Source organism: Staurois parvus, unplaced genomic scaffold (genome assembly GCF_062004578.1).
Source record: "Staurois parvus isolate SC_StPar_1 unplaced genomic scaffold, SC_StPar_1.0 ptg000049l, whole genome shotgun sequence".
NCBI classification, from domain to species: domain Eukaryota; kingdom Metazoa; phylum Chordata; class Amphibia; order Anura; family Ranidae; genus Staurois; species Staurois parvus.
Window position 1 is genome coordinate 2,668,851 of NW_028317845.1, and position 26,590 is coordinate 2,695,440.

Sequence of the window (26,590 nt, forward strand, 5' to 3'; positions counted from 1 at the left end):
AACCCTCCCTCACCTTCACAGTTCTTTCCCTTGTTCTCCACCCAGTTTGTTTCTCCATCCCATTATCCCTTGCCCCCTTGCTGTGGCTGACCCACTCACTCCTCGGCTGCTCGTGGCTGACCACCCACATATGTTTTCTTTGGCTTGGCAGCTCTTGTTGTGGTGTGAGCTGTGCCCCTCCAACTAAAATATTGCTGTGTGTGTCCTGACCTATTCTCTCTTGTTTTTCTTTACCTTCTTTCATCCCCCCTATTCTTTTCCTTCACAAATCTGTTTTTCATTTATTTGTGTTCTCAACTTCCAATACATTCTTCATTTCTTCTATCAATTCACTGTACCACTCACACCTGTTCTCATTACACTTCCCTCCACTCTTCTTTTTCTGTCCCTATCTCTCCCCCTGTAACCTATCTCCCCCTCTGCAGGGCATTTGTCTATCTGAGCAACTTGCTGTATTCCGTGCCCCTGGTCCACCGAGTCGCTATTGTCAGTGAGAAAGGGGAAGTAAAAGGATTCCTTCGAGTTGCTGTTCAGGCCATTTCTGGTGAGATGTTTTCCATTATTTATGCCTACCTGTAGGCTTGCATGTATGGCTACCTTTAATTTAATTTAATGTAATGCTTCAATACAATCAGTTGCACACAGCTACTATTATTGCTAAATAATCATATTAGTACATATCCAAACATGCATCTGTAAAGTACGTCCATATGTGCAATACATACATTTTCATTTTTGTGTTGATTCAGGGCAGAGGCGTAACTAGAACCTTCAGGGCCCCAATGCAAGAAACCATGAAGGGCCCCCCTGACCTCTGGTCCCGGGGCCCTTCTCTCTGAGCCCTGGGCCCTTCACACTGATCCCAGGACCCTTTACTCCCATTGTACGACCCTTTATTATGGTCCCACAGTGGGACCCTTTCACATGTTCTGCAGCAGACTTCCTTCCTACCTTCTTGGGTAGGGTTGCCACCTTTTCTTCTTTTCTTCAAGCCAAACCTGAACACTTTAGCGGCACACAGCAATTTTTTCTTGTGGTATACACTATATATATATACAGTGAGGAACAGAAGTATTTAAACACCCTGTGATTTTGCAAGTTCTCCCACTTAGAAATCATGGAGGGGTCTGAAATTCACATTGTAGGTGCATTCCCACTCTGAGAGACAGAATTTTAAAAACAATTTCAGGAAATCACATTGTATGATTTTTAAAGAATTTATTTGTCTTGCACTGCTGAACATAAGTATTTGAACACCTGAGAAAATCAGTGTTAATATTTGGTACAGAAGCCTTTGTTTGCAATTACAGAGGTCAAACGTTTCCTGTAGTTCGTAACCAGGTTTGCACACACTGCAACAGGGATTTTGGCCCACTCCTCCACACAGATCTCCTCTAGATCTGTCAGGTTTCGGGGCTGTCGCTGAGCAACATGGAGTTTCAGCTCCCTCCAAAGATGTTCTACTGGATTTAGGTCTGGAGACTGGCTAGGCCACTCCAGAACCTTGATATGCTTCTTACGGAGCCACTCCTTGGTTATCCTGGCTGTGTGCTTCGGGTCATTGTCATGTTGGAAGACCCAGCCATGACCCATCTTCAATGCTCTGACTGAGGGAAGGAGGTTGTTGCTGAAAATCTCACAATAAATGGCCCCATTCATCCTCTCCTTAATACCAGTGCAGTCGTCCTGTCCCCTTCACAGAAAAGCACCCCCAAAGCATGATGTTACCACCCCCATGTTTCACAGTAGGGATGGTGTTCTTGGGATGCAACTCATCCTTCTTTTTCCTCCAAACACGACGAGTGAAGTTTAGACCAAAAAGTTCTACTTTGGTCTCATCTGACCACATGACTTTCTCCCATGCCTCCTCTGGATCATCCAGATGGTCAATGGCAAACTTCAGATGGGCCTGGACATGTGATGACTTGAGCAGGGGAACCTTCCGTGTAATGCATGATTTGAAACCATGATGGTGTAGTGTTCTACCGACAGTGACCTTTGAAACTGTGGTCCCAGCTCTCATGTCATTGACCAGCTCCTCCCTTGTAGTTCTGGGCTGATTCCTCACCTTTCTTATCATCAGTGATACCCCACGAGGTGAGATCTTGCATGGAGCCCCAGTCCGAGGGAGACTGACAGTCGTCTTTAGCCTCTTCCATTTTCTAACAATTGCTCCAACAGTTGATCTATTTTCACCAAGCTGCTTGGCAATTGCCCCGTAGCCCTTTCCAGCCTTGTGGAGGTCCACAATTTTGTCTCTGGTGTCTTTTGACAGCTCTTTGGCTTGCCCATGGTAGTAGTTGGCGTCTGACTGACTGTGGGGTGGACAGGTGTCTTTAAAGAGCTCATACAGGTGCTACGAAGTTAGATTAATGAGTGGAGTAGAGGGGGACTTTTTAAAGGCGCAGTAACAGGTTTTTGAGAGCCAGAATTCTTGCTGTTTCTTAGGTGTTCAAATACTTATGTTCAGCATTGCAAGACAAATAAATTCTTTAAAAATCATACAATGTGATTTCCTGATTTTTTTTAAATTTTGTCTCTCAGAGTGGGAATGCACCTACAATGTGAATTTCAGACCCCTCCATGATTTCTAAGTGGGAGAACTTGCAAAATCACAGGGTGTTCAAATACTTCTGTTCCTCACTGTATATATATATATATATATATATATATATATATATATATATACATATTCCACAGAGTTCCCCCTTTACATCTGAAATAGCATAGTTCCCCTTTACATCTGAACTCGCAGAGTTCCCACACACTGTAAGAGGGAACTCTGCAGACTTTTATGTAAGAGAGAACTCTGGGGACTCTGATTGAAGGGGGAACACTGAGGACTCTGATGTAAAGAGGGACTCTAATGTAGGGGGGACACTGCAGACTCTGGTGTAAAGGATAACTCTGATATATCGGGGTCTCTGGTAACCAGAACCCCACATCGTAGTTCCCAGCATTCCTCTTTAATCAGGGTTCTCAGAGTCCAGAGAGCACCCCCTTATATCAGTTTGTAGAGCCCCCCTTACATCAGAGTGTGCAGAATTTCACTGAAAGGGGGAGCTCTGAGGACTCTAATGTAAAGGGGAATTTTGATGTAAAGTTGCTCTGGGAAGCTTGATTTATGAGGGCGGGTATCTGAAGTAAGGGGGAATGATGTGGACTTTGGTGTAAAAAGGAATTCTGATGCAAGGGGGTCTCTGCTCACCAAAGCCCCCACTTACATTCAGTCCGCACAGAACCCCTTACATCTGAGGCCCCTTACATTACTGTACTCAGAGGCAGGAGAGTGAGCGGGGCTGCAGGCACACACAGGAGGAGAGGGGCGGGAAGAGGAAGAGGAGCAGATCCAGCTCTCTCTCATTTCTCTACCTTTTATGTGAGAAAATAGCATTCAGTGGTAAAAAATAATATTTTGCATATAATCACTTTACCCACTTGACCTCCAGAAGATTTTCCCTTCCTCCACGACCATGCCTTTTTTTGCTATACAACACTGTGTTAATTTAACTGACAGTTGCGTGGTATTGCAACGCTGTGCATAAATTACATTTATGTCATTTTTTTTCCCACAAACAGAGCTTTCTTTAGGTGGTATTTGATCAATACTGGGTTTTTATTTTTTGCACAATAAACAAAAACATACTGACAATTGTGAGAACATTTTTTTTTTAACTTTCTGCTATAAAACATATCCAGTAGAAAAAAATCTTAAAAATCAAATTTCTTCATAAATTTAGGCCAATATGCATTCCGCTACATATGTTTGGTAAAAAAAATTCCAATAAATATATATTGATTGGTTTGCTCAAAAGTTATAGCATCTACAAACTTTCCCATGTATACTGGAATTTTTATTTATTTAATTTTTTTATACTGGTAATGGCAGTGACCAGCAACTTACAGCTGGACTGCGATATTGGAGTGGACAATCTGAAACTAACTGACACTAATTGACACTTTGTGGGATCCAGTGACACTAATACAGTGATAAAAAATATGCACTAAAAATATGCACTGTCACTGTACTAGTGACATTGGCTGGAAAGGGGTTAAACATCTAGGGCGATCAAAGGAATAAATGTGTGCCTAAGCAGTGTTTTTGTGTTAACTTTCGGGTGCTTTTACTAAGGGATGTGCTGGATTTTATTCCCTGCTTTGCAGGGAAACAAAATCCATAACATCTCAGCTGACAGGACAGAGCTCTGCATAATTTATATATGCCCTTGCCATACTGTGACAGCTGTATGTTCTTAAATGTATGGCCCCAGCATGGATGAAATGTAATTACTTATTACGCTGTTCCAAAATGCACAAACTGTTAAGGGACATCCAGGGGCGGACTGACCATTTGGAAACTTGGGCACTGCCCGAGGGCCCAGGGTCAGTAGGGGGCCCCATGAGATGCCCCTGGTACCTTTTTCATAGGCTTTTTTGAGTTTTGGCAAGGACACAGGGGCCCCATGATCCCCTATTGCCCGGGGGCCCCATGAGTTGACAGTCCGCCCCTGGGGACATCAACACTGTGCACCCATATGGATTGCACTGGTATATATTGTGGGAATCTTGAACATTTTATTATTGCCTAATGATAAAAAATAACTAGATAACCTCTGTTTCACTGCATTCTTACAAGAAGAGTCTTTTACAATCCAGCAATTATTTATGCAGATTGCTGAATTACATTACATTGCAGGAACATTACATTTTACAATTTTCTGTGGACATATGTTCACTTATATTGCTGAAGATTCCTCTTGAGGGAAAAGTTAGCCTTTGATAGACTAGAAATATGTGAACTCACATTTTTTGACAACATATTTTTGTTATATTTGTAAAATATTGAATACAACAAGATACATTATTAGACTGTAAATATATGCATATGACCCAATGTTATTTCTTTGTTGTAGCTGATGAGGAAGCTCCTGATTATGGCTCAGGGGTCCGACAGTCTGGAACAGCTAAAATCTCTTTTGATGACCAACATTTCCAAAAGGTGAGAAAACATATTTAAACCTTCATTTATAGATATACAGGATACTGTATATTTCCATTCTAGACATAATGGACCTTAAGACTGTGTGTTTCCTTAACATGGCATGGTGGCATGTTAAAATTCAGAAGACAGAGGTTGATTGGTTGTTTTGGTACAATACTTTTAAACTCTTAATTCATAGGTCTAAATAAAAATGTTCTGTGGAAATTCTTTGTCTCTTTTTACTCTCACTCTTCAGTATATTGATAAATGCTTAAAGATAAAGTAGTAGGCAGTAATAACTGACTCAGAGCTGATTGTTTGTTACAAAGTAAAGAATAGGCTAAACCAATGATAAACTTAAATTGCTTTGAGTTTATTTTAGCAAGCGTTATTAAGAAATGATAGCCACTTGATGGCCATGTTTTCTATGACTTGAGAAACCAATTTCTGGTCTGCTTTGAGATCTTTCTGTGCTGGGTGTGCAAAGTGCTTGTCATAGGGATAGCTCTTCATTTGAAATTGCTTTAAAATCATTATCAAATTGCTAACACTTCATGGATGAAGAGTACACAACTTCTGAAGTAGAGAATCTAAAGAATCATGAAGTTCAGCATCATTTACATATGATAAAATTAGAATGAAATACGTTTCAGAGTACAGAAGTATTATATGTTCTATTGAGCTCCAGCAAACATTTTTTTTTTTTTGGAGTGGAAAAGGGTTACAACCTCATTCAGGCTTGTATTTCTCTTTGTGTCTCAATTGAATGTATTTCTTCTTGGTTCCTATCTTGGTGAAGCTACAGGAAGTAAGAAAACATTTGCTCAAAATTAGGTGAAGAAAACAAAAAAGGGAATGGGGGGACGTTGGTGGATGGAGAGGGAAGAGGAAAAGAAGGGAAAAGTCAGATAGAGGGGAAGAATGGGACAACCCCAGATTTCATATAGCAGACAAATAAGGTAATGTCTAGAAGTACTAGTCTTCTTCAGCTATCAATGTGAACATGTGAAAAGCGTCCAGTGGAACCATGTGTGCCTGAAACATTCTTCTTTCCCTCTTAGAGTGGTAGTAATGTATCCCATGTTATGTATCTCGGTAACCTTAGAGAGCCAGAGTGTTATTGCCGAGGGGCGGGGAGGGGGGGGGTGTCCTGTTTCCAGAGGGCTGAAATGCATTTCTTTGGCACATTTAAAAGATTATTCAGCATCACTTTCTTGTATCCGTGCCTGGGGAGTTGGAAAAGGTGCAGCAAATATCAAGCTAGGTTCTTCCCCAAGTCTCAGTCTGTCAGTCATTTAAATAAGTCCTTCACTTCTGACCAAAAACTTCTGAGTATATAACACATCAAGAAATATGAAGAGGTGCACCCGCTTCCCTTCCACAATGCCAGCAGACATCGGTTTTATGTGGAAACATTAACATTAGAGGAGTATTGAGCAAAATACAGAACATCCTCTCATTGGGTAGCGAGAATGTAGTTCCAAGGTCCCTCTCTAATTTAGGCAGGAATGGGAACATAAAAGTGTCCAACAACTGGATCAGAAGTTTATATGCAGTCGAGACCGCATGGGAAGATGGCCCCAAAAAGAAGCAGAGGCACTCAAAGCATGACACTGGTCAATGGGATATCCCCCTTTTGAGAACAGAGGAAAAATAATGAAGCAGTTGTTGAAGATGCCACATATCCAGAGGGGGATCTGTTGAAGAGCCAATACAGAATTTGGACCAAAAGTAACTGAGGAAGTCCCCAAGTCAATAGATTGCAACTTTCCAAAGCTGATGGAAACACCTATTGGAAAGGCCAGGTTGATTACCTAACACTGGGTACAGACAGGAGATATCAGAGATGGGGCTCGCTGTCCCACAGCTCAGCATCAAAGCTTTGATAGTTGGGCATATAGTGGGGTGGTTCTTAAGATCAGGGATCAAATACTGCATGATCCAGGACAGGCAATGCAAAGTGAAGTCAGAACAAGATTGTTCCAGGCTTGTGCTCACAATCCCTACACCATGCTACCATGCAAGATAAATGTGCAGTCTGGTAATATTTCAGAGGGTCTGGAAAATCAACCCTACCTTTCAGTTTGGACATGGTGAGATAGGTATAGGACAATAGAGGGCGTGAATTTCAATTTAAATGCCAGCATCAGGACATTTGTAGTTTTGATTGCTCTTTTCAGAAATAAATTGTATTGTTTTTGTACTGTAGTTTATTGTATAATTCTATATAATATAAACTTTTCTTTTACTTCCATTTCATGTATGAAGAATGTGACAAATAGCTTGGTGTTTGTCATTACACTAGATGTTCACTTTCTATATGTCTCTATAATTCAGTTCCAGGCTGAGTCCTGTGCAGGAATGACACGCTCTGGTACATCGCAGGAAGAACTCCGAATAGTGGAAGGGGGACAGGGGCAGAATCCAGACATTGGCCCAAGTGCTGATGAGGTTAACAATAACACTTGTGCACGTAAGTGAAATGTTTGTGTTGTGTCAGTACTGCACAAAGATTTTGAAGATCCATTGCCACTAATGCTTTCTGCAGTAGTCAGAAAACAGCAGAAAATAAGGGGAACCTGTCAACATTGAAGCATGGGAGCTGCTGCTGCCAACTCATTTTTAAAGATGCAAGCCCTGGGGCTGTTTTCTGTATATTTCCATAACTACTTTAAGAGTACCTGTCACAACAGGGTTTGTGCAAGGACCTGACTATTCCATCTTAAATTTTAATAAATGTACAGGCTTACCTAGTTAGGACTTATATTTCTCCTCTTATTTAGCTTACCTTACACTAATTGAACATGTGTTGCTGCTCTGCTGATTGCCTGACCCCTTGCTGATAGCATGATGTTTCCTGGTTGTGCATAACCAATTTAAACAAAAGAGCCCTGTAGGTAGGAGAAATGTAAACTACTAGAGATCTTTGCGTTTGATACTTTAACACCTAAGTAGAAGCTGGAAAACAGTGTGTGCTATCAGCATGCAGTCAACAGGGCAGCAACTATCGCCTCTGACTATCAGCTCCAAGAGTCATGCTCAGAGAAGATGTGAAGCTAAAAATTGGTTTCAACAACAATCAAAAGTAACTCTATGACTTAGTGGGATTTTCAGTTTCTTGCAATTGAGTTACCTATATATGTGAGACTACAATTGCCTGTTCTGGCCATTTTTGCCAGATTGGGTGATGATCTTATGTCTGTGGGTTATCATTTATGCTGCTGACTGCCCACTGGCAGGGAACATGATGAATGGGACAACATAGAAAACATTTTACTGTGCTAATGTTCACCCTCCCCTTCCCATTTACCTAAGCCAGACATTCCTGCTTTTGGACCTGCTGGCAGACTACAGTTCTTGCATGTGTGACCACCTTCTAATATGCATGGACACCTTTAACAAGTCACTTACCTGGAACAAGTATAGATATTAGGAGTTGTGCATGTGGCAACATGTACACATGGACTCACTAAAAAGTGAAGCAGTAATGTATTTTGACAGTCTCAGAGCATGCTACTTTAAAAATCCATCATCAATTTCAGCTCTCATATTTCTATTTCAACAGGTTGCCTTTAAATTACAAATGGTTGGCTCAGCCTGCAAAATGTTTTTTGTTGTTTCTGGGTAATAGATTAACAGTGCCTAATTCTATAACCTATGCCTATTCTTGTTAGAATTGGCATTTTTGCTGTTAATTAACTTAACCCTCCAATTATGTATTTAACGAAAACATAAGTCCTGTAGATTAAAACGGTGGCAGGTATAAACGTTTTTATGCTGCATGAGATTTTTACAGCAGTTTATCAAATGCATACTTTTAAGAAAAAAATACTACAGTGAATTTTAGTACAAGAAAACACAATATTATACCCAATTTTTAAAAAAATATAAAAGATGGATTTGCGTTGAGTAAATGGACACCAAACATGTCAAGCCTTAAAATGGCAGGCGCCCTTGAAATAATAAAACTATGGTATCCAAATGTCTTTATAGGCAATGTTTTAAAAGCCTTCACAGGGTTTTAGTTTAGAGTTTATCAAAATTATGGCCCTACAATTGTTGCTCTCACTCCGATGTTTGCGGTGTGAGGCAATTTATCTTCCGATACACGTGCGTGCCCTATGGTGTGTGTTTCCATGACATTTATAAATATACCATGGTAGACAAGGGGTAAAGGAGAATTCCATCTTTTTAAAAAAAATAGTAATAATTGCATCCATCTTGCAAAAAGCAAAAATGCACATTTATTATTTTGTTGCATTGGTGCCTGCCAAGCATTTCAACCAGAATCAGTGGATCATCGGGGCAAAGAACTAGCTTCTGCAGACACTTCCATCCAGCTCAGGTCTGTACTGAGGTATCTGTGAATGAATGGCGAAGCTCTGCAGACAAAGTCAAACCCCCATGCTAAAGTCAAATATGACAGGAGCTAGAGGAGAGAAGAACCCCTGATTCTGTAAATTGAGAGGTGGTTTGAGGTTGGGAGCTTTCCTCCTGTCTAAAGTGACTCCTGTCTAAATTGGCCCTAGCATTTGTACATTTTTGAATGTGAGTTAGGAACCTTAGATTCTAAGCTCCTTGAGGGCAGGGACTGATGTGAATGTAAAATATATGTGTAAAGCGATATGTAAATTGACAGTGCTATTTACAGTAAGTACCTGTAATAAATAAAATAAAACATGGTCAGAAAGATGAATCTAACGTATTGAGTATCTCTCTAGCCTTCCCTCACTCTATATTGTTTTATTGCTGCTGTGTCCCTGGAAGAAAGATTTCTCCTCACTGACCATGCCTACGTTTTTGATATGCATATTCTTTAAAGGATAAGTTCACCTTTTAGTAAAAAATAATAAATACACATTTTTTTTTGCAGGTAACAAAATGTGCATTTATTATTTTTGTCTGCAGGAGCCTGTAAAGCATTGCACCAGTGATCAGCAGATCACTGGTGCAATGCAGGTCTCCTGCAGATCTGTCAGAATATCTAGATAAAAATTAATCAAGCAAGCACTCTATAAACAGATAGCTGCTGGAACACTTAAAGGAAATCACAATAACCTTAAACTTGTAATAAATAAATGAAGGGCAGCGCTAATAATGAATAAATGACACAAATAAAAGTTCGTTCAAAGTAAGTTCATTCAAATGATGATGTCTCATAAATGGCACAAGTGGTAATCACCACAACAGCAGATATCGTATAAAAGCTTGTGACAGGAAACAAATGGCAGAAATGCGCACTCACCGACTACGTATAGGAAATGCGCATGTATTTAACCATCAGATGGATTTAAAAAGCAGGTAGATGGTGAGCTTCCCTCAGAGAAATGGTCATCAAGCTTGGGTGAAGTAATAATCTGCTGGGTCCAGAGGTCTCCTTAAGGATAAGCGGGTATTCAACCTGGGTGCAGGGCTCCCTCCTCTGGATGCTGGCAGCATTTCCCTGAGGGAAGCTCACCATCTACCTGCTGTTTAAATCCATCTGATGGTTATATACATGCGCATTTCCTATGCGCAGTCGGTGAGTGCGCATTTCTGCCATTTGTTTCCTGTCACAAGCTTTTATACGATATCTGCTGTTGTGGTGATTACCACTTGTGCCATTTATGAGACATCATCATTTGAACGAACTTACTTTGAACGAACTTTTATTTGTGTCATTTATTCATTATTAGCGCTGCACTTCATTTATTTATTACTGTCAGAATATCTGTTTGCTTGTACGGGATGTATGAGCAAGCAGATATACTGACAGGAAGAATCAACAAACTACCAGGGCGCTCCACAGCTCTGTGGTAGTTCATTGAGGACTACAAGCTGACAGCTGCTAAGGCTGCCGTGACCTGTAGTCTCTCATTTACAGAATGCTGTGATTGAGTGACTAGGCCAGGCAGGCAGAGCCCTGCAGGGCCATGTTTTTTTTTAATTTTGGGGGGGATTCCCTGCTAGCTGTTGGAGCGGGGGGGTGAGCGGAAGGCCAGTCAGATCGTAACGCGTTAAATGTTACACCCTAAACATGGGTGTAACATGTTACAAAAGGTGAACTTATCCTTTAAATATGGATACTTAATCAATGCACTTTTTTCTTTTCCAGCCTCTCAGCAAGCTGCTCTACTTGACAGCCCGATTAAGACTTCTCTGGATTTGTGTGATGGAGGTGGACATCCCCTGAAACTGGGCAGCATCTTCACCTTTAGAGTGACCGTCCTGCAGGCCTCGAGCATCCCTCCAGAATATGCAGACATATTCTGCCAGTTCAAGTTAGTGACGCTATGATCTGAATACACTTGTCTGGTTCTAATAGCAAATAGTCCTGCTTTCCATGTAGCCTGTTCTTCCCGGATAAGTACTGACATCATCATAATCACATACTGTATATTATGTTTTGACTGTATATTATGTTTTCTTATGGTGTATACATATATTTATTATTAGCTGTTGTTTAACTATATCAGTTAAATGGCATTTATGTCTGCTTAATTGGCACCACTAGATTCTAGCATACTTACTGGCCACATAAAATTGACAAAATGATCACTTACATTGTTAAGGCTTACATGTCTTTTCTGATGATTGATTAATGGTATGATTTTACTGAGACAGGACAAAAATTCTCAGCTGCAATTTACATTTTAATTTTCAGCTTCATCCATCGTCACGACGAGGCATTTTCTACAGAACCTTTAAAAAACACGGGCCGTGGACCTCCACTGGGCTTCTACCATGTTCAGAATGTAAGATATGCCCACCATTCAACACTCATGAGCAGATCTGTGATTTTATGCGACTTATTAAAAGTGATTAAGGAGTTTGCAATTTCTTTTCCACTTGCTGAAGGATTCTAAGCTACAGGGCACACAACTCTCTTTTTTAGCAGTATAGACAGTTCACTCTGCAGTACCCACTTCATCAGTGAAAACTGCTCCCCAACACACATCTCAATTCCCAGTATCCCTTAGTGACCAATTTCTTCACATTACTTGGTATCAATATCACCTGTTGGATCTGCAGCCTATTACACACAGCTAACTCCGCAGGATCAATTTCACCTGTCATCTGCATTTCATAGCCCAATCAGAATGATCCAGAATTTGATGTAGTGCTGGTAGACTTGCGGGCTGCTGCAAAATCATGTCAGACTAGCAAAGTCACTTTAATTATACAAATAGTTCTTAATTCTATCTTTCAGGACTCATGTTTATTTATTTACATTTTGTTCATGTGTATATATATACAGTCATGGCCGAAATTGTTGGCACCCTTGATATTTTTCCTGAAAATCAAGTATTTCACACAAAAAAGGTATTGCATTAACACATGTTTTGCTATACACGTTTATTCCCTTTGTATGTATTGGAACAAATATAAAACAGAGGCAGAAAAGCAAATATGACATAATGTCACACAAAACCCCAAAAATGGGCTGGACAAAAGTATTGGCACCCTTAACTTAATATTTGGTTGCACACCCTTTGGAAAACATAACTGAAATCAGTCGCTTCCTATAACCATCAATAAGCTTCTGACACCTCTCACCCGGAATTTTGGACCACTCTTCCTTTGCAAACAGCTCCAGGTCTCTCTTATTGGAAGGACACCTTTTCCCAACAGCAATTTTAAGATCTCTCCACAGGTGTTCAATGGGATTTAGATCTGGGCTCATTGCTGGCCACTTCAGAACTCTCCAGCGCTTCTTTGCCATCCATTTCTGAGTGCTTTTTGACGTATGTTTGGGGTCATTGTCCTGCTGGAAGACCCAGGATCTTGGACGCAAACCCAGCTTTCTGACACTGGGCCCTACAGTGCGACCCAAAATCCTTTGGTAATCCTCAGATTTCATGATGCCTTGCACACAGTCAAGGCACCCAGTGCCAGAGGCAGCAAAACAACCCCAAAACATCATTGAACCTCCACCATATTTTACCGTAGGTACTGTGTTTTGTTCTTTGTAGGCCTCATTCCGTTTTCGGTAAACAGTAGAATGATGTGCTTTACCGAAAAGCTCTATCTTGGTCTCATCTGTCCACAAGACGTTTTCCCAGAAGGCTTTTGGCTTACTCAAGTACATTTTGGCAAACTGTAGTCTTGCTTTTTTATGTCTCTGTGTCAGCAGTGGGGTCCTCCTGGGTCTCCTGCCATAGCGTTTCATTTCATTTAAATGTCGACGGATAGTTCGCGCTGACACTGATGCTCCCTGAGCCTGCAGGACAGCTTGAATGTCTTTGGAACATGTTTGGGGCTGCTTATCCACCATCCGGACTATTCTGCGTTGCAATCTTTCATCAATTTTCCTCATCCGTCCACGACCAGGGAGATTAGCTACAGTGCCATGGGTTGCAAACTTCTTGATAATGTTGCGCACTGTGGACAAAGGCAAATCTAGTTCTCTGGAGATGGACTTGTAACCTTGAGATTGTTGATATTTTGCCACAATATTGGTTCTCAGGTCCTCAGACAGTTCTCGTCTCCTCTTTCTGTTGTCCATGCTTAGTGTGGCACAGACAGACACACAATGCAAAGGTTAAGTGAACGTCTCTCCTTTTTATCTGCTTTCAGGTGTGATTTCTATATTGCCCACACCTGTTACTTGCCCCAGGTGAGTTTACAGGAGCATCACATGCTTGTAACATTCTTATTTATCCGCAGTTGTGAAAGGGTGCCAATACTTTTGTCCAGCCCATTTTTGGAGGTTTGTGTGACATTATGTCGAATTTGCTTTCTTTCCTCCCTTTTTTTGTTTTGTCCCAATACACACAAAGGGAATAAACATGTGTATAGCAAAACATGTGTTAATGCAATACGTTTCGTGAGAAATACATGATTTCCTGGAGAAATATCAAGGGTGCCAACAATTTCGGCCATGACTGTATATATATATATATATATATATATATATATATATATATATATATATATATTATATATACACACTGTATATGGTTTTTAATTTCTTTTTTTTTATGGTCTAAATTGAGGTTTTGGAAGCACTTTGTCTGATACTTCAATGTTTTCTCTTATTGCCCCTTTGGCAGATTGCTGTAGAAGTGACACAATCCTTTGTGGAGTATGTGAAGACGCAGCCAATAGTCTTTGAAGTGTTTGGACATTATCAACAGCACCCATTCCCTCCCCTGTGTAAAGATGTGTTAAGGTAATTCATCTAAGGTGCCAATATGTATAATACTAGATAGTTCATAACAGGGTCTGTTTATTCACAGGGTATTTATCATTATTGAAAGAGCATGCTATATGTTGACCTTATTAAGATATAGGGCAGGTTTTATTTGCCATAAAAAAAAATATTTTCTATGTGACTTGTTTTCTGATCTTTGTGGCTCTCACTACTAAAAATGGCATTAGTTTTGACAATTGGTGATCTTTATAGTTTAGTGAACCTAAACAATAGGTTCATTAGTTTAGGAAACCTGTACTGAAAGAAACATGGTAGCTGCTATTGCAAAACGTGCCAGTTTCCTGGCTGTGCCATGCTTCAATACTTTCTATACACTGAACCAAAATAAGCATGCAGACTAGAAAGTCAGAGGGAAGTCTCCTGATCTACATAAGTGTACCAAACTCATGCCTCAGAAAATATTAACGCTATGAAATTAGTGTGACTGCCAGACAATTAGCATTTTATGAAAAAGAGGTTCAGAATACTAGCCACCAGATTCCTTCACTACAGGTTTCTCTTCTTTTCTTCTATGATAACTGCACATCATTGTAGAGAATAAAATACCACCTGAAACTTACCAAAGCAAAATCTATTTCATTCACAGTCCCTTGCGGTCCTCCAGACGTCTCCTCCCTCGAGTCATGCCATTGTCCAAACCAGGTAACACACACATTTACCTGCCTTACCAGATTGCAAATCTATGATAAGTTTTCTGTTTCTACTTTCATTATAAATAAACACATATTTAGAAGCTAGAAAAGGAAAGACATTGTAGTTTCAGAGATAACAAGGATTTAGAGGCAAAAATTCTAGAAAAGAAAATAAATAATCCACCATCCTGAGTAGTCAATAAGATAAGAAATATAATGTATTGAAGTGTATCCTACATTTTGCACATAGAAAAGGATTGATAAAAAAGAAATGATCACATTACTGGCTTGAAATGATGGAATCCCAACTACTGTAATTTGCAATGATATATTTTACTACCATGTACCTTACAAATACATATGCAATAGTCGCAGATCATTGGCATACACTTTTTTATTGAGATACAGCAGCCAGCAAAAGTGATTGCCAAAAACTACAACCATTTCTGTTATGTGTGATCCCATCTTTTTCTCCATGTACATTTTGTAAAATGAATGCAGTATAAAGCCAAACATTTGTAGTTAAAGTGTTACTAAACCCATAAACCTGAATTCACTATATCTGGTCTCCCACAGTACACAGAACACGGAAATGCAATTATTTAAAAAAATATAAACTGCTGAATACTTTTCTCATCAGCAGTTTATAGCAGCCTTGTGCCTTCTATCAGTGTCCAGCTGAGCACTGGTTAAAGCTTGTAGGAGGAGTTTTCATTCTCCTCTGACTGTCCTATGAGACTGCATGACCCCTGACCCTCTGTCTGGACAGTGCTGATTGGCCCTCTGCTGATCACATGCACCCTTCCCCCAAAAAACTCTCTAGCAATACACACCAAGCTGAGCATGTGCCTCCTAGGGCTCTGTACTATCAGCAGATGGATTGAGACTGTAGAAGAAGGGGAGGATCAGAGAAGACAGGATCAAACAGTTGTTTTACACAATGCAGAAGATTAACCCCTTAGGCTCCACTGTGAGTATAACAAGCATGCCTAACTGCATATACAGACTGCTTTTACTGTTGTGGGCTTAGTAACACTTTAATATGCCTTTCCTTATTATGTTTTAACAATTGTTATTTTTGTTTTGTTTCTTTTCTACTGTGTATTATCCTTTGCTTCTTCTTTTCTGTTTACTGACATTTTCTATTTACTGATCTCACAAAATCTCTGATTTTACACTTGACTTTTGGCTCCCCCCTATGTTACTTTAATGGGTGCCATTCCTAGGCCTGCACACTCCATTCCTTCCCCCAGCACTACATTCTACTTTTCATATGCTGAGTTCACTGGTTCCTGTGCTGTCTGCAGATGAAGAACATATAGGTAGCTCTCTTTTAAACACACTAAAGGGACAACCACAACAAGAGCTTTCGCTGTTAAGGATGGCTGGTGCTGTATTGAAGGCACAGAAACCTGGTGCGTGTGGAGTCCTATAAGGTCATTTACTCACTTTGGTCTCACTGTGATGTAGTGTGTGATGCATCTTTCCCTTATTAACTCTGTACTATGTAAACTGTGCATGCGCTGCATACAGTGCCTCTTGATTTTTCCAGTGCTCTTGAGTCAAGACCAACCATTATAGATAGATATAATGATTGGGATCAAATACTTAACAGAAACTTTCTTAAAAAACATAGAGAGCTAGTTTAGTGGTCCTTTTATTTCTTATATCTAGCAACAAGCGTCAATAGTAAGCCACTTGCATGGAGAAAGTTTCAACAACAATCTTCAAAAACTAGGTGTTTATTTATTATTTTAAGACAGAGGGGAGAATTGTGCAGATCATTGCTATAAACCCCTGTAGGACAGCTGGTTTATAGCACAGATATCATACAGTCAAAAATCGCATAGTTTGCATTCAATCGTTTTAGCATCTGTGAAGTAGGGCTTGATGAAAACCAAAACCTGAAGGTATGAACAATTTATTGGATAAGTTAGGATGAGATGAAAAAGGTGGATATGTGAAAGTCTTCACCTTACTTTGTTAAAGAAATGTGTCATGGCTCTCTTCGAATTAAGAGTAGATTCTGTGAATCTACTTTAGTTGCATTTTGGATAAAGTTTGCCTCTTCTATGAGGCCAAATTTCACTGTAAATTGCACCAAAGTAGCACAGACCCTTTCCCAAAGTCAGATTGCAGTTGTGCTACATTGATGTGAACCGGCACAATAGGAATCAATGTTATTTCCCTTCTCATGTTACATAGTTACATAGTTGGTGTGGCTGAAAAAAGACAAAAGTCCATCCAGTTCAACCATTAAAAAAAAAAGTTATAATCCTATACCCACAGTTGATCCAGAGGAAGGCAAAAAAACCCAGCAAAGCATGATCCAATTTGCTCCTGCAGGGAAATAAATTCCTTCCTGATCCCCCGAGTGGCAATCGGATATTCCCTGGATCAACTTTACCTATAAATGTTATATCCAGATATATTCTGTGTATTTGATTCAGTGGGATTCAATTCACATCTGAAATCGTATCATTGTGGACCAGGGCTGAATATACTGGGTCAGAGTTTGCAGAATTGTTTAGCAGTGCTCTACTCAGAGAATTTCTGGGTAAAGGGAGAGTGAGAGAGACTGAAAATATCCTTAGCACTATATTTATTAGATAATCTGTTAGCTTTATATGCTACCATAACTGGGACATTTATTTTTTATGTTACACTGCACAAATGATGAATTGTGGATCTGAGCCTGAGACTAGGGGCATGTAAGATAGATCACTATAAAAAGGTCATATACTGGATAAGGTCATGCAGAGTGGTAAAGAATTAGATTGGCTATAGATAATGTCTCATAGAGAAGGTGGTGAGACCTGCCTGTGTTCTAAGGATAGCCATTTGGCCAACAACCAGATGCAGGGCACTTGTGGCCAATGGATAGTTCTCTTTTGTATTTTTTGGAGAATAGTTAAAAGATCTTTCAACATGACAGAAGAACACAGTAGTGTCTATTTACTAAAGCTAGAGAGTGAAAAATTAGGATTGCTTCTGCATAGAAATCAATCAGCTTCTAACTTCAGCTTGTTCAATTAAGCTTTGGCAATAAAACCTGGAAGTCAATTGGTTTCTATGCAGAAGTGAGCCTGATGTTGCACTCTTACTTTTAGTAAATATAACCTGCTAAATACCTTTTCTCATCAGCAGTATATAGCAGCCTTTTGACTTCTATCAGTGTCCAGCCGAGCACTGGTTAAAGCCTGTAGGAGGAGTTTTCATTCTCCTCGGACTGTCTTATGAGATTGCATGACCCCTGACCCTCAGTCTTTTTTAGCAGTGCTTTGCTCAGAGAATTTCTGGCCTAAAGAAGAGTGAGAGAGACTGCAAATATCTGTAGCATTATATTTATTAGATAATCTGTTAGCGTTATAAGCTACCATAATAAGGACAAATTGCTTTATTTTTTTGTGTTATACTGTACAAATGATAAATTGTGGATCTGATCCTGAGAATAGGGGCATGTAAGATAGATCACTATAAAAAGGTCATATAAGGTCATGCAGAGTGGTAAAGCATTAGACTGGCTATAGATAATGTCTCATAAAGAAGGTGGGGAGACCTGCCTGTGTTCTAAGGATAGCCAATAGGGCACCTGTGGCCAATGGTTAAGAGATCTTTCAACGTGACAGAAGAACACAGTGGTGTTTATTTACTAAAGCTAGAGAGTGAAAAATTAGGCTCGCTTCTGCATGGAAACCAATCAGCTTCTAATCTCAGCTTGTACAATTACGCTTTGACAATAAAACCTGGAAGCCGATTGGTTTCTATGCAGAAGTGAGCCTGATGTTGCCACTTTTACAACCTATAGTGTTTCAATGAAACCATAACTACTTCTGGCCCTTTTTATTCAATAAAATACATAAGAATGTATAGGGAATTGTGCAATAGGCAGTCACTGTGAAATATAAAAGGTTGCCTTGTATAAACTGAAAATATACTCTAAGTGTTTTACCAACAATAACCCCTAAACTAATGTTCAGGTCACAGTGAAACCTTGCTAAAACCAATCAAAATAAAATAAAATGGTAGGGGTGGCAGGGTTCGGACTTTGTATGCCCTATGAAGCATGGGCTGTTCTGGCTGTGGACACCATATCACTAAGCTCTGGTTTTCTATTTCAGATAGTTCTGTGACATAGGAAAGCGTTTTCTGTTGAGTTTTGTGTGTTTGACTACTTTGACAAGCCAAAGAACAGCGTGTATAGTGCAGTAAACAAAAGAAATCATTGAATTTTTCTTTATATTGACTTTTTTATAATGAAATCTTATTGAATACTAGGGGCTACTGCATTTTTACATCATTACTGCTCTTTGTGCTTCTTCACAGAATAAGCTTTTATTTGCTGCTTGAGGTTCAGATTGTAATATGAAGTGACATGCATGAGTCACTGAAGCTTTGCTTTACAATTGATCTGTCATTTGTAATAGTGTGTATTGTTACCATAAGCAGTTTGATATGTATCAATCTGCCTCCACGGAACAAAGGCCTAGGTGCCTGTGTCTACAGGCATTTGTTTGCTTTTGGCAAGTTTTGCATTCATATACTCCTAAGTTTATGGGAATTCAAAACCCTCTTGAAGTAGGTGGAATGCTAGTAAGTGGGTAACTACTTGCTTGTAGTAGTGATATACAGGTAAAATGCAGGTCAGAAGGTGGGCAGCTGCAGCTGACAATGAATTCTGATTGATCTCAGAAGTGTCTCAAACTGATGTCAAGCTGATGCCGTTGGCACAAGCCCAAAGCCCGTCAGTACAGGCCCTAAATGTATTCTTTCATCCTTACTCCATAATCAGAGTATCCTGAGACTTTTTAATAGGAGACATTTACAGAACAGATTTTAAAAACAGTTTTTTTTCTAATTCTTGTTCTTTATCATCATTAAAGATATTTCCATTACTTTTCCCAGTCAATGTGATTTATCGCCTAATTATCTATGCCAGTTTTTTTCTCAGTAATAATGATTTCTCTCTTTTCAGTTCCTGCCACTAAGCTAACCAGGCAACGTGTTCCCAGTACTGGCCAGTGCCACTGCAAGTATGATCTGATGGCATACTTCCAAATCTGTGAGCTGGAGGCAAATGGAGAGTGAGTTCTTTATTTCTCTTGTGTTTGGCTACAAAATGCATATTGAAAGCTAAAAAGAGGTATTTTTCATTACCAGTGAATGAATGCATGCATTCAGGTGTCTTAAAAGAAATGCTTGCAACGTAATTTTGTTTCTCTTGGTATATTCATGTTTTATAATAATACCTGTACAAAATGTTGTAGGGATTTATTTGAAGTGTATCATAAAGTAGAACAAAAACCAAATAATTTTTTAATGTGTTTAATAGAGTAGGGGTGGGTGCTGTCATATTTTATGTCCCTAATGGAGAGATTTTTCTTTACTTCTGGTATTGTCAGAACACCAGTCGCAGAAAAGGCCTCAAGCAGGGATACCAATGGGAGTAAAAGCACTAATACAAGTAGTGTGAACAAAGGTTGAATCTTCTGTCGGATTTTTTTGTAGTCTGTGTGCTCATTGATGATGAATTCTTAATAGTCTGTGTCACCAGAACAAGCAATGGGAATAACCCTAGTGAGGTTACAGACATCAATAAACATGATAGTGGTTTTAACCCTTTTCCACTATAGCTAAGAGAGACATAAAAGGTTTTGGCTGGCGCTCTAGGTTTTCGGCATGACAGAAAAATTAATGCTGCACCCGCCTAGTTCTTCACATTAAAACTCTGTCATTCTTTCTCACAGCTATATACCTGTAGCAGTAGATCATGGTGTTGGCTTACCTTGTCATGGCACCTTCCTTCTGCACCAGGTAATGTGTCTATATGCATTTTTATATCCTAAATAGGTAACTTTTGTTTCATATCTTTTTGATGCAAATGTTGTCTAATGCAGGGAATCCAAAGACGCATTTCAGTGACACTTGTGCATGAAGCTGGAGCAGAACTAAAATGGTTGGAGGTGCGAGAATTGGTAGTAGGTGGGTATCTACTTCCTTGTAGCAGGGATAAACTCTTGGGTACAAATAACGATATAAGGGACTGTCTAGGTCATTGAAATCCCAATTTCTCCTGGGAACTGAGGGCTGGTTTTAACAACTATTGTTGGTGTGACACACTTCATTATTTTACCTGCAGAAATGTTACTGACCCCTATGTTCCAGTATGGCATTCTAAGCGGTATTTTTCTTGTGAGACAGTTATCTGTATCTCCTACATAGTAAGTCTCCTGATTAGTAAACACTAAATTACAATTTTTTTTCCCCGTATACACCTCACAGAACCTAACAATTAACACGTAATTCCAAGAGAATATAAAAACAATTGTGCAGCCAATCAGGGTCTACTGCAATGCACAAGGTCAAACATTGAAAATTCTGGAGGAGAGCACAGGAGTGACCTCACCTGTCTACTGCTGCTTCTTCATTGACCACTCAACAGGCTTGGGATGTGTTCTTGGCCAATCAGTGACGCTGCTAAAGTGAATATTGGGGACCTCACTTTGCCCTTTAGCTGGGGTGTTTGGATCACAAGACTTGGTGTGCAGAAACACAAATACTTTGTAAAGGTTTCCATTTATATGTTTTAGATACTTGCCTTAGGTTTAGTATTACTATAATGTGTTAATATTTTGAATTGGCTTTAACATACACAATTAAAAAAAACCTGATAACATAAACAGAGAGAATATATTATATGTTATAGGTAGGTATACAGACCTTTATCCCGTTGATAAATACTTCACAGTTTTGAATGTACTGCAGTTAGTATGTTGATGCTAAAGTGCTGTTTGGGAACCAAAAGCCTATGCATATACAACAATAATATGTAAAGTCTTTTCATGCATGGTATTTCCATGTTAGGCCTTTTACACACGGGAGTAACAAATGCTGATTTTTTTTTACTGATCTGAAATGAGATGCAGTGTTGTATATGGAATATTGCATACAGCTGAGTAAAGATCAGTAATACAGTGTTGAGTACAGAAACGTAAAACAAAATTAGAACATTTTTTATTTGAGTGCAGTAATTTACTCACATATGCGCAAGCATAAATGAGTATATTACAATATTGGCAATGAAGAAGAATTTTTCTCGTCTATATACTTATGCACCTTTACTCACCTTTACTCAACATTACTCAGGTCTTTACTCAACATTACTCAGGTCTTTACAAACAGTTTTTGGCCCCTTGCACGCAGGCTTCACCAGTTCCTGAGTAAACATCAGCAAATTATGACGCCCGTGTGCAGGGGGGCCTTAATGTACTTATAACTATGTTCCCTTAACCAAGGTACACACCTTATTCTACTGAACAAATTAATGTTGCTTCACTAGTCTTCCAACATATTGCTCTGTGTTATACAGTTAAACCCATCATACGGCCTGAGCAGTTGGTGAAAATGAGAATTTAGAGTCCAGTGGTCTCATAATATTGGAAATTTTGTTCCAAATACAGTTCATCTTGAATACAGAAAAACATTCTTGTTTTATCACTTTAGGGAGAATCAGGAACACACCAGAGGCAGACGAGTCTCTAATTGACCCCAACATCTTATCCTTAAACATCCTGTCTGCAGGGTATCGCCCCCCAGAGGGAGGTGACCGGTAAGTAGTTTGTTGGATATTTGGAGGCCACAGAAGAGCTAGTATATTATGAACAGAATGAATGTGAAATGTTAGCAAGGGATGATGCATATGACGTGATAAAAAGAGAGACTCTATAGAAAGATATTGTATGTATGACTTTTGTCTCTTCGTTACGAATGAAAAAGAAGAAACTTGAGCATGAGCTTCCTCTCACCTGATCTCCCTTTGCTCCCTTACATGTCCACCTAACCCTAGCCACAATGTTTCAGGATGTTCACCCTCTCAGGGAAATGTACTTGTACCTGCCTACTACCTTATCCATTACAATATTCCCCTTGTCCCCCATTGGTCCCAGTCATTCCAAGCCTTACTCACAGCCTACCCTCTGTCATGCTCACATCATTTCTAACTTCTTCCCTGCAGTCCATCATCACCATTCTGTACTTTTCACACCTCACACACTTTCACACCTGTCATTTGTAATCCCATATATTTACTTATTATCCATGTACCTTCAAAATTCCCCATCTTGGCACCTCTTAACCTCACTTAAGCACTTACCTTACTAGAATAAGGTTCACATGCTCCCTATTTGGATTAAACAAGGGAGACCAAAAAAAAGATGTATTTACCTGTCCACTGGCTGAGCTGAAGATCTTTGGATGAATGTGTTGGGGTCATTGGGGGCTGAGGTTTCCCATGCCCTGATGGAAACACTAATGTCTCACTATTTGTGTTTCAGGCAGTTTCTTGATTCTGACACACCTAGGTATTTTATTTTTTTTATCATTCCTCAACCTGCTGTTCAGCTTAACCCCCTTTTCCCTTATACTGTCCTTTCTCCCCTGGTCTTCTTCTTCCCTCTGTACCACCCTCCACTGGCTGTTATTTTTTTTCTTCTGTTCCACCATTACATCAGATTATGCAGTTCATTAATTACATCCTTCTTGTCCCAACTTATACCAATCTGGTCTTTTTACCCCTCCCCTGGTCCTCGGAAATGCTCCTTTTTCATGTAGGAAAATATGTATAACCATTATAAAATAAAGCTTTGTACTCATGGGCTTTAAAATAAAGGAAACTGTACTGGCTTCTATTGCTGACCCCCTTCTGGAAACTCTAGTTGCCTAGCAGTCTTTGTTTTTAATATTGATGCAGAAAAAGTAAGCAGTGAAGGTAAAGTAAATGAAGTTATTTGATCAGCATGACAACAAGCATTTGAAAAGGAATAGGTAAACAATAAGAGCACACCAATTTGAATGTAGTATGATCCAGTATAGGAAAACCAGTATAGGTTTCCTTTACATTTCGGCCAAATGGTTCAGATATATAAATAATTTTTCAGGAATTAGGCAAGCATTTCCTATGCTTTTATTAAAGAGTTTTCAGAAAGCTTTTCGTATGCTTCTAAATACTCAATGCAAATCGGTCATGACAGATATACATAATAATATATATAGATATGTAAACTGTTTCTGGTTTCACTGTTGTCTGTGTCCCAGCTGGGAAGGTATATCCTCACTTTCTGTCCTGGTAACAGCACAGGAAGTGAGTTGACATCTCTCATGAGCACAAACAGTGATATAATCTTTCATGCTCTGTTGAGAACTAAATAAAAACATGTTTGGACATAATTGGGCTAATCAAAACTTATTAAACTTTTATTATTGAGAGCAAAGAATTGTAGGTAGCAAGAAGTAGTTTATTTTTGATGCCAGAAGGGGGATGATGAAACCAAACACACCAAAGGTCATCTAAAATGTGTCTCAAAAATACAAATGTTCACCATACACTAATGTGCTAGTTGCATTCTGAGCATTTATTGGTTGTAACTAGAGTATAAAGCATTTGTTGGTTGTAAGGAGATAACACCTGGCTTTAATGTCCATGAGTACCTGGCCTAATGCATGCAGAATGGAGAAGTAGAATCTTTAATTTTAAGTTATAGCTAACAATGGAACAGTATTTTGTCATTTCATAGATAAGGGAACAATGTGTCTTTTAGGGGTTAAACTAAACACAATAGCTTTGCAACACAGGACCCATTCTAAGCAATCCATCTTAAGTACGGGCTTTAAAAAAATATAGTTGTGTGCAATATAAGTTGCTATCAAAATGTCTGTTTATTTGTGTGCTTAACATAGCCATCAGTAAAAACAGCAGATAAATATACATGTGTGTGTAAATATTTTAAAACAGTTCAAAAACTTGTCATTACTGATACCATCTAAAATCTCAATCAATGTACATTATCTCTTTCACAAATAACCATTTACTATTGACAAAGAATTCCTAGAGCCCTGTGGGTTAGCTAAAGAGCCAAGTCAACATCAAAGTTCCTTTTTCAAATTTGCTGTCTGTCAATGGAACATCAGATTCATCCCTCAAAAACAAATACGTAATTGCTCTGACCCGTCCAGTTTTGGGTGTAAATTGCAACTTGAGCTATTGACCTCTGTTAAGTTGCAGATGGAAGAGAGAGCAAAGAAAGGAACCTAGAGCAGTGAAAGGAGTTTAGAGCTCCGCTGCTGGCAGGATAGAAGACTACATAACATTCAGATGAAATATTTCATGGTTAAATGGTTACATAATTACACAGTTAAGCTGGCCAAACATTATACAATTTCTGTACAATTTCCTTTGGATTTACCTTCAACTATGTAGTGCAAGGGCCTGCCTTAATGGATACAAATTGAAAGTGTTGTTTGGGTTTGACCTCATATTATATGTTTTTTTGTAAAATCTAAAGGTAAATTGTACATGAAAATTGTATAATATATGGCCAGCTTTAGTCAGGATAAAAACATGCAAGTCTATCAAATTTAACCAATAGAGAAAAACAATAAATAAATAGAATCCCTCCATAAAAGGAACCCTATATCCAGGGGCGGACTGACCATTTGGAAACTCGGGCACTGCCTGAGGGCTCGGGGTCAGTAGGGGGCCCCATGAGATGCCCCTGGTACCTTTTTCATAGGCTTTTTTGAGTTTGGGCAAGGACACAGGGTCCCATGATCTCCTATTGCCCAGGGGCCCCATGAGTTGTCAGTCCGCCCCTGCCTATACCCATAGTTCATCCAGAGGAAGGAAAAAAAAACCTTTATAAAGCATGGTCAATTTGCTCTAACAGTTGTAACATATACATTCCCTTTAAACCAATTTACTGGTTACCAGGAGCGGACTGACCATTTGGAAACTCGGGCACATCCCGAGGGCCCGGGGTCAGTAGGGGGCCCCATGAGATGCCCCTGGTACCTTTTTCATAGGCTTTTTTGAGTTTGGGCAAGGACACAGGGGCCCCATGATCTCCTATTGCCCGGGGGCCCCATGAGTTGTCAGCCCGCCCCTGCTGGTTACCATTCATTGTTACCTCAGTGCATATACAATTATTTTACAAACACCAATGCAAATACATAACTTTTAAAAAAAATAAAAAGACATATTACTGAAAAAGCACCAGAAATCAATACACATCTACTGTATATAAACATGAGTTCCTACAAAATCTCTTAATATGCTCAAACGTAAATCCAGGTACACCAAATAAAGCTGTAGCATAATTATCTCACACGTGCAATTGAATCATCAATTTCAGCATATAGCAGAGATGCCAAACTAATTTGGCAGAAAAAAAAAACTACTCAGCGCCCCCATGGAAATCTACCTTCTTTATGTTAACAAACAGAAGATGCAGTGACAAATTTGTGTTCTTTTACGTATTTATATTGCAACTTACGCCATATGGGAAATATAAAAGGAGAAATACTTTCCTATCCTCTGCTCCTCTCTGCAAAAGACTGGTCTCTGCAGTGCCTGCACCCCCACACTCTAGCGGTCTTGAGTCCTGACATCATGAAGCCCAATGCAGCATCCATAGCCCTGCTGTGGACATGAGAACACCAGCAACAGTCCACCACTGGATTGTGGGGTAATAACACTTGCAGAGGGAGCGGAGGTTCAGGTATGTATAAGGGTTTCTCTTTTTCCCTGGACAATACAAGCACTTAACCCTTGCAGTGTGGGAACAGCCCAACTGCAAGGGATATTTTTTTTTGTGCCTGGAGTTGGGCTTTAAAACCCGTTACCTGGACTTGACCAGTGATCAGTTATCACTTGCATTTCATGTGTTTATTTGGAAAACAATCACTTCACCTTTAATTCTACTGTATGTTACACAATAGATTAAAGGTGTA

At 39.4% G+C, this 26,590-nt stretch overlaps 1 protein-coding gene across 22 annotated transcripts in view; it reads left to right on the forward strand.

The window, feature by feature from the left end:
* Window positions 1-26,590, forward strand: part of KIF1A (kinesin family member 1A) — a 192,758-nt gene that overhangs the window by 133,067 nt on the left and 33,101 nt on the right. For 14 of the 22 annotated variants that reach the window (XM_089665886.1, XM_089665887.1, XM_089665888.1 and 11 more), the window contains 12 exons: window positions 426-544; window positions 4,914-4,999; window positions 7,319-7,454; window positions 11,076-11,241; window positions 11,625-11,715; window positions 14,014-14,132; window positions 14,761-14,816; window positions 19,782-19,890; window positions 20,554-20,620; window positions 20,704-20,788; window positions 22,310-22,415; window positions 23,140-23,166. In XM_089665886.1, the coding sequence (XP_089522012.1) occupies window positions 426-544; window positions 4,914-4,999; window positions 7,319-7,454; window positions 11,076-11,241; window positions 11,625-11,715; window positions 14,014-14,132; window positions 14,761-14,816; window positions 19,782-19,890; window positions 20,554-20,620; window positions 20,704-20,788; window positions 22,310-22,415; window positions 23,140-23,166 (1,167 nt within the window). The remainder of the gene's footprint in view (window positions 1-425; window positions 545-4,913; window positions 5,000-7,318; window positions 7,455-11,075; window positions 11,242-11,624; window positions 11,716-14,013; window positions 14,133-14,760; window positions 14,817-19,781; window positions 19,891-20,553; window positions 20,621-20,703; window positions 20,789-22,309; window positions 22,416-23,139; window positions 23,167-26,590) is intronic. The other 8 variants (XM_089665889.1, XM_089665890.1, XM_089665895.1 and 5 more) reach the window with 1 other exon arrangement.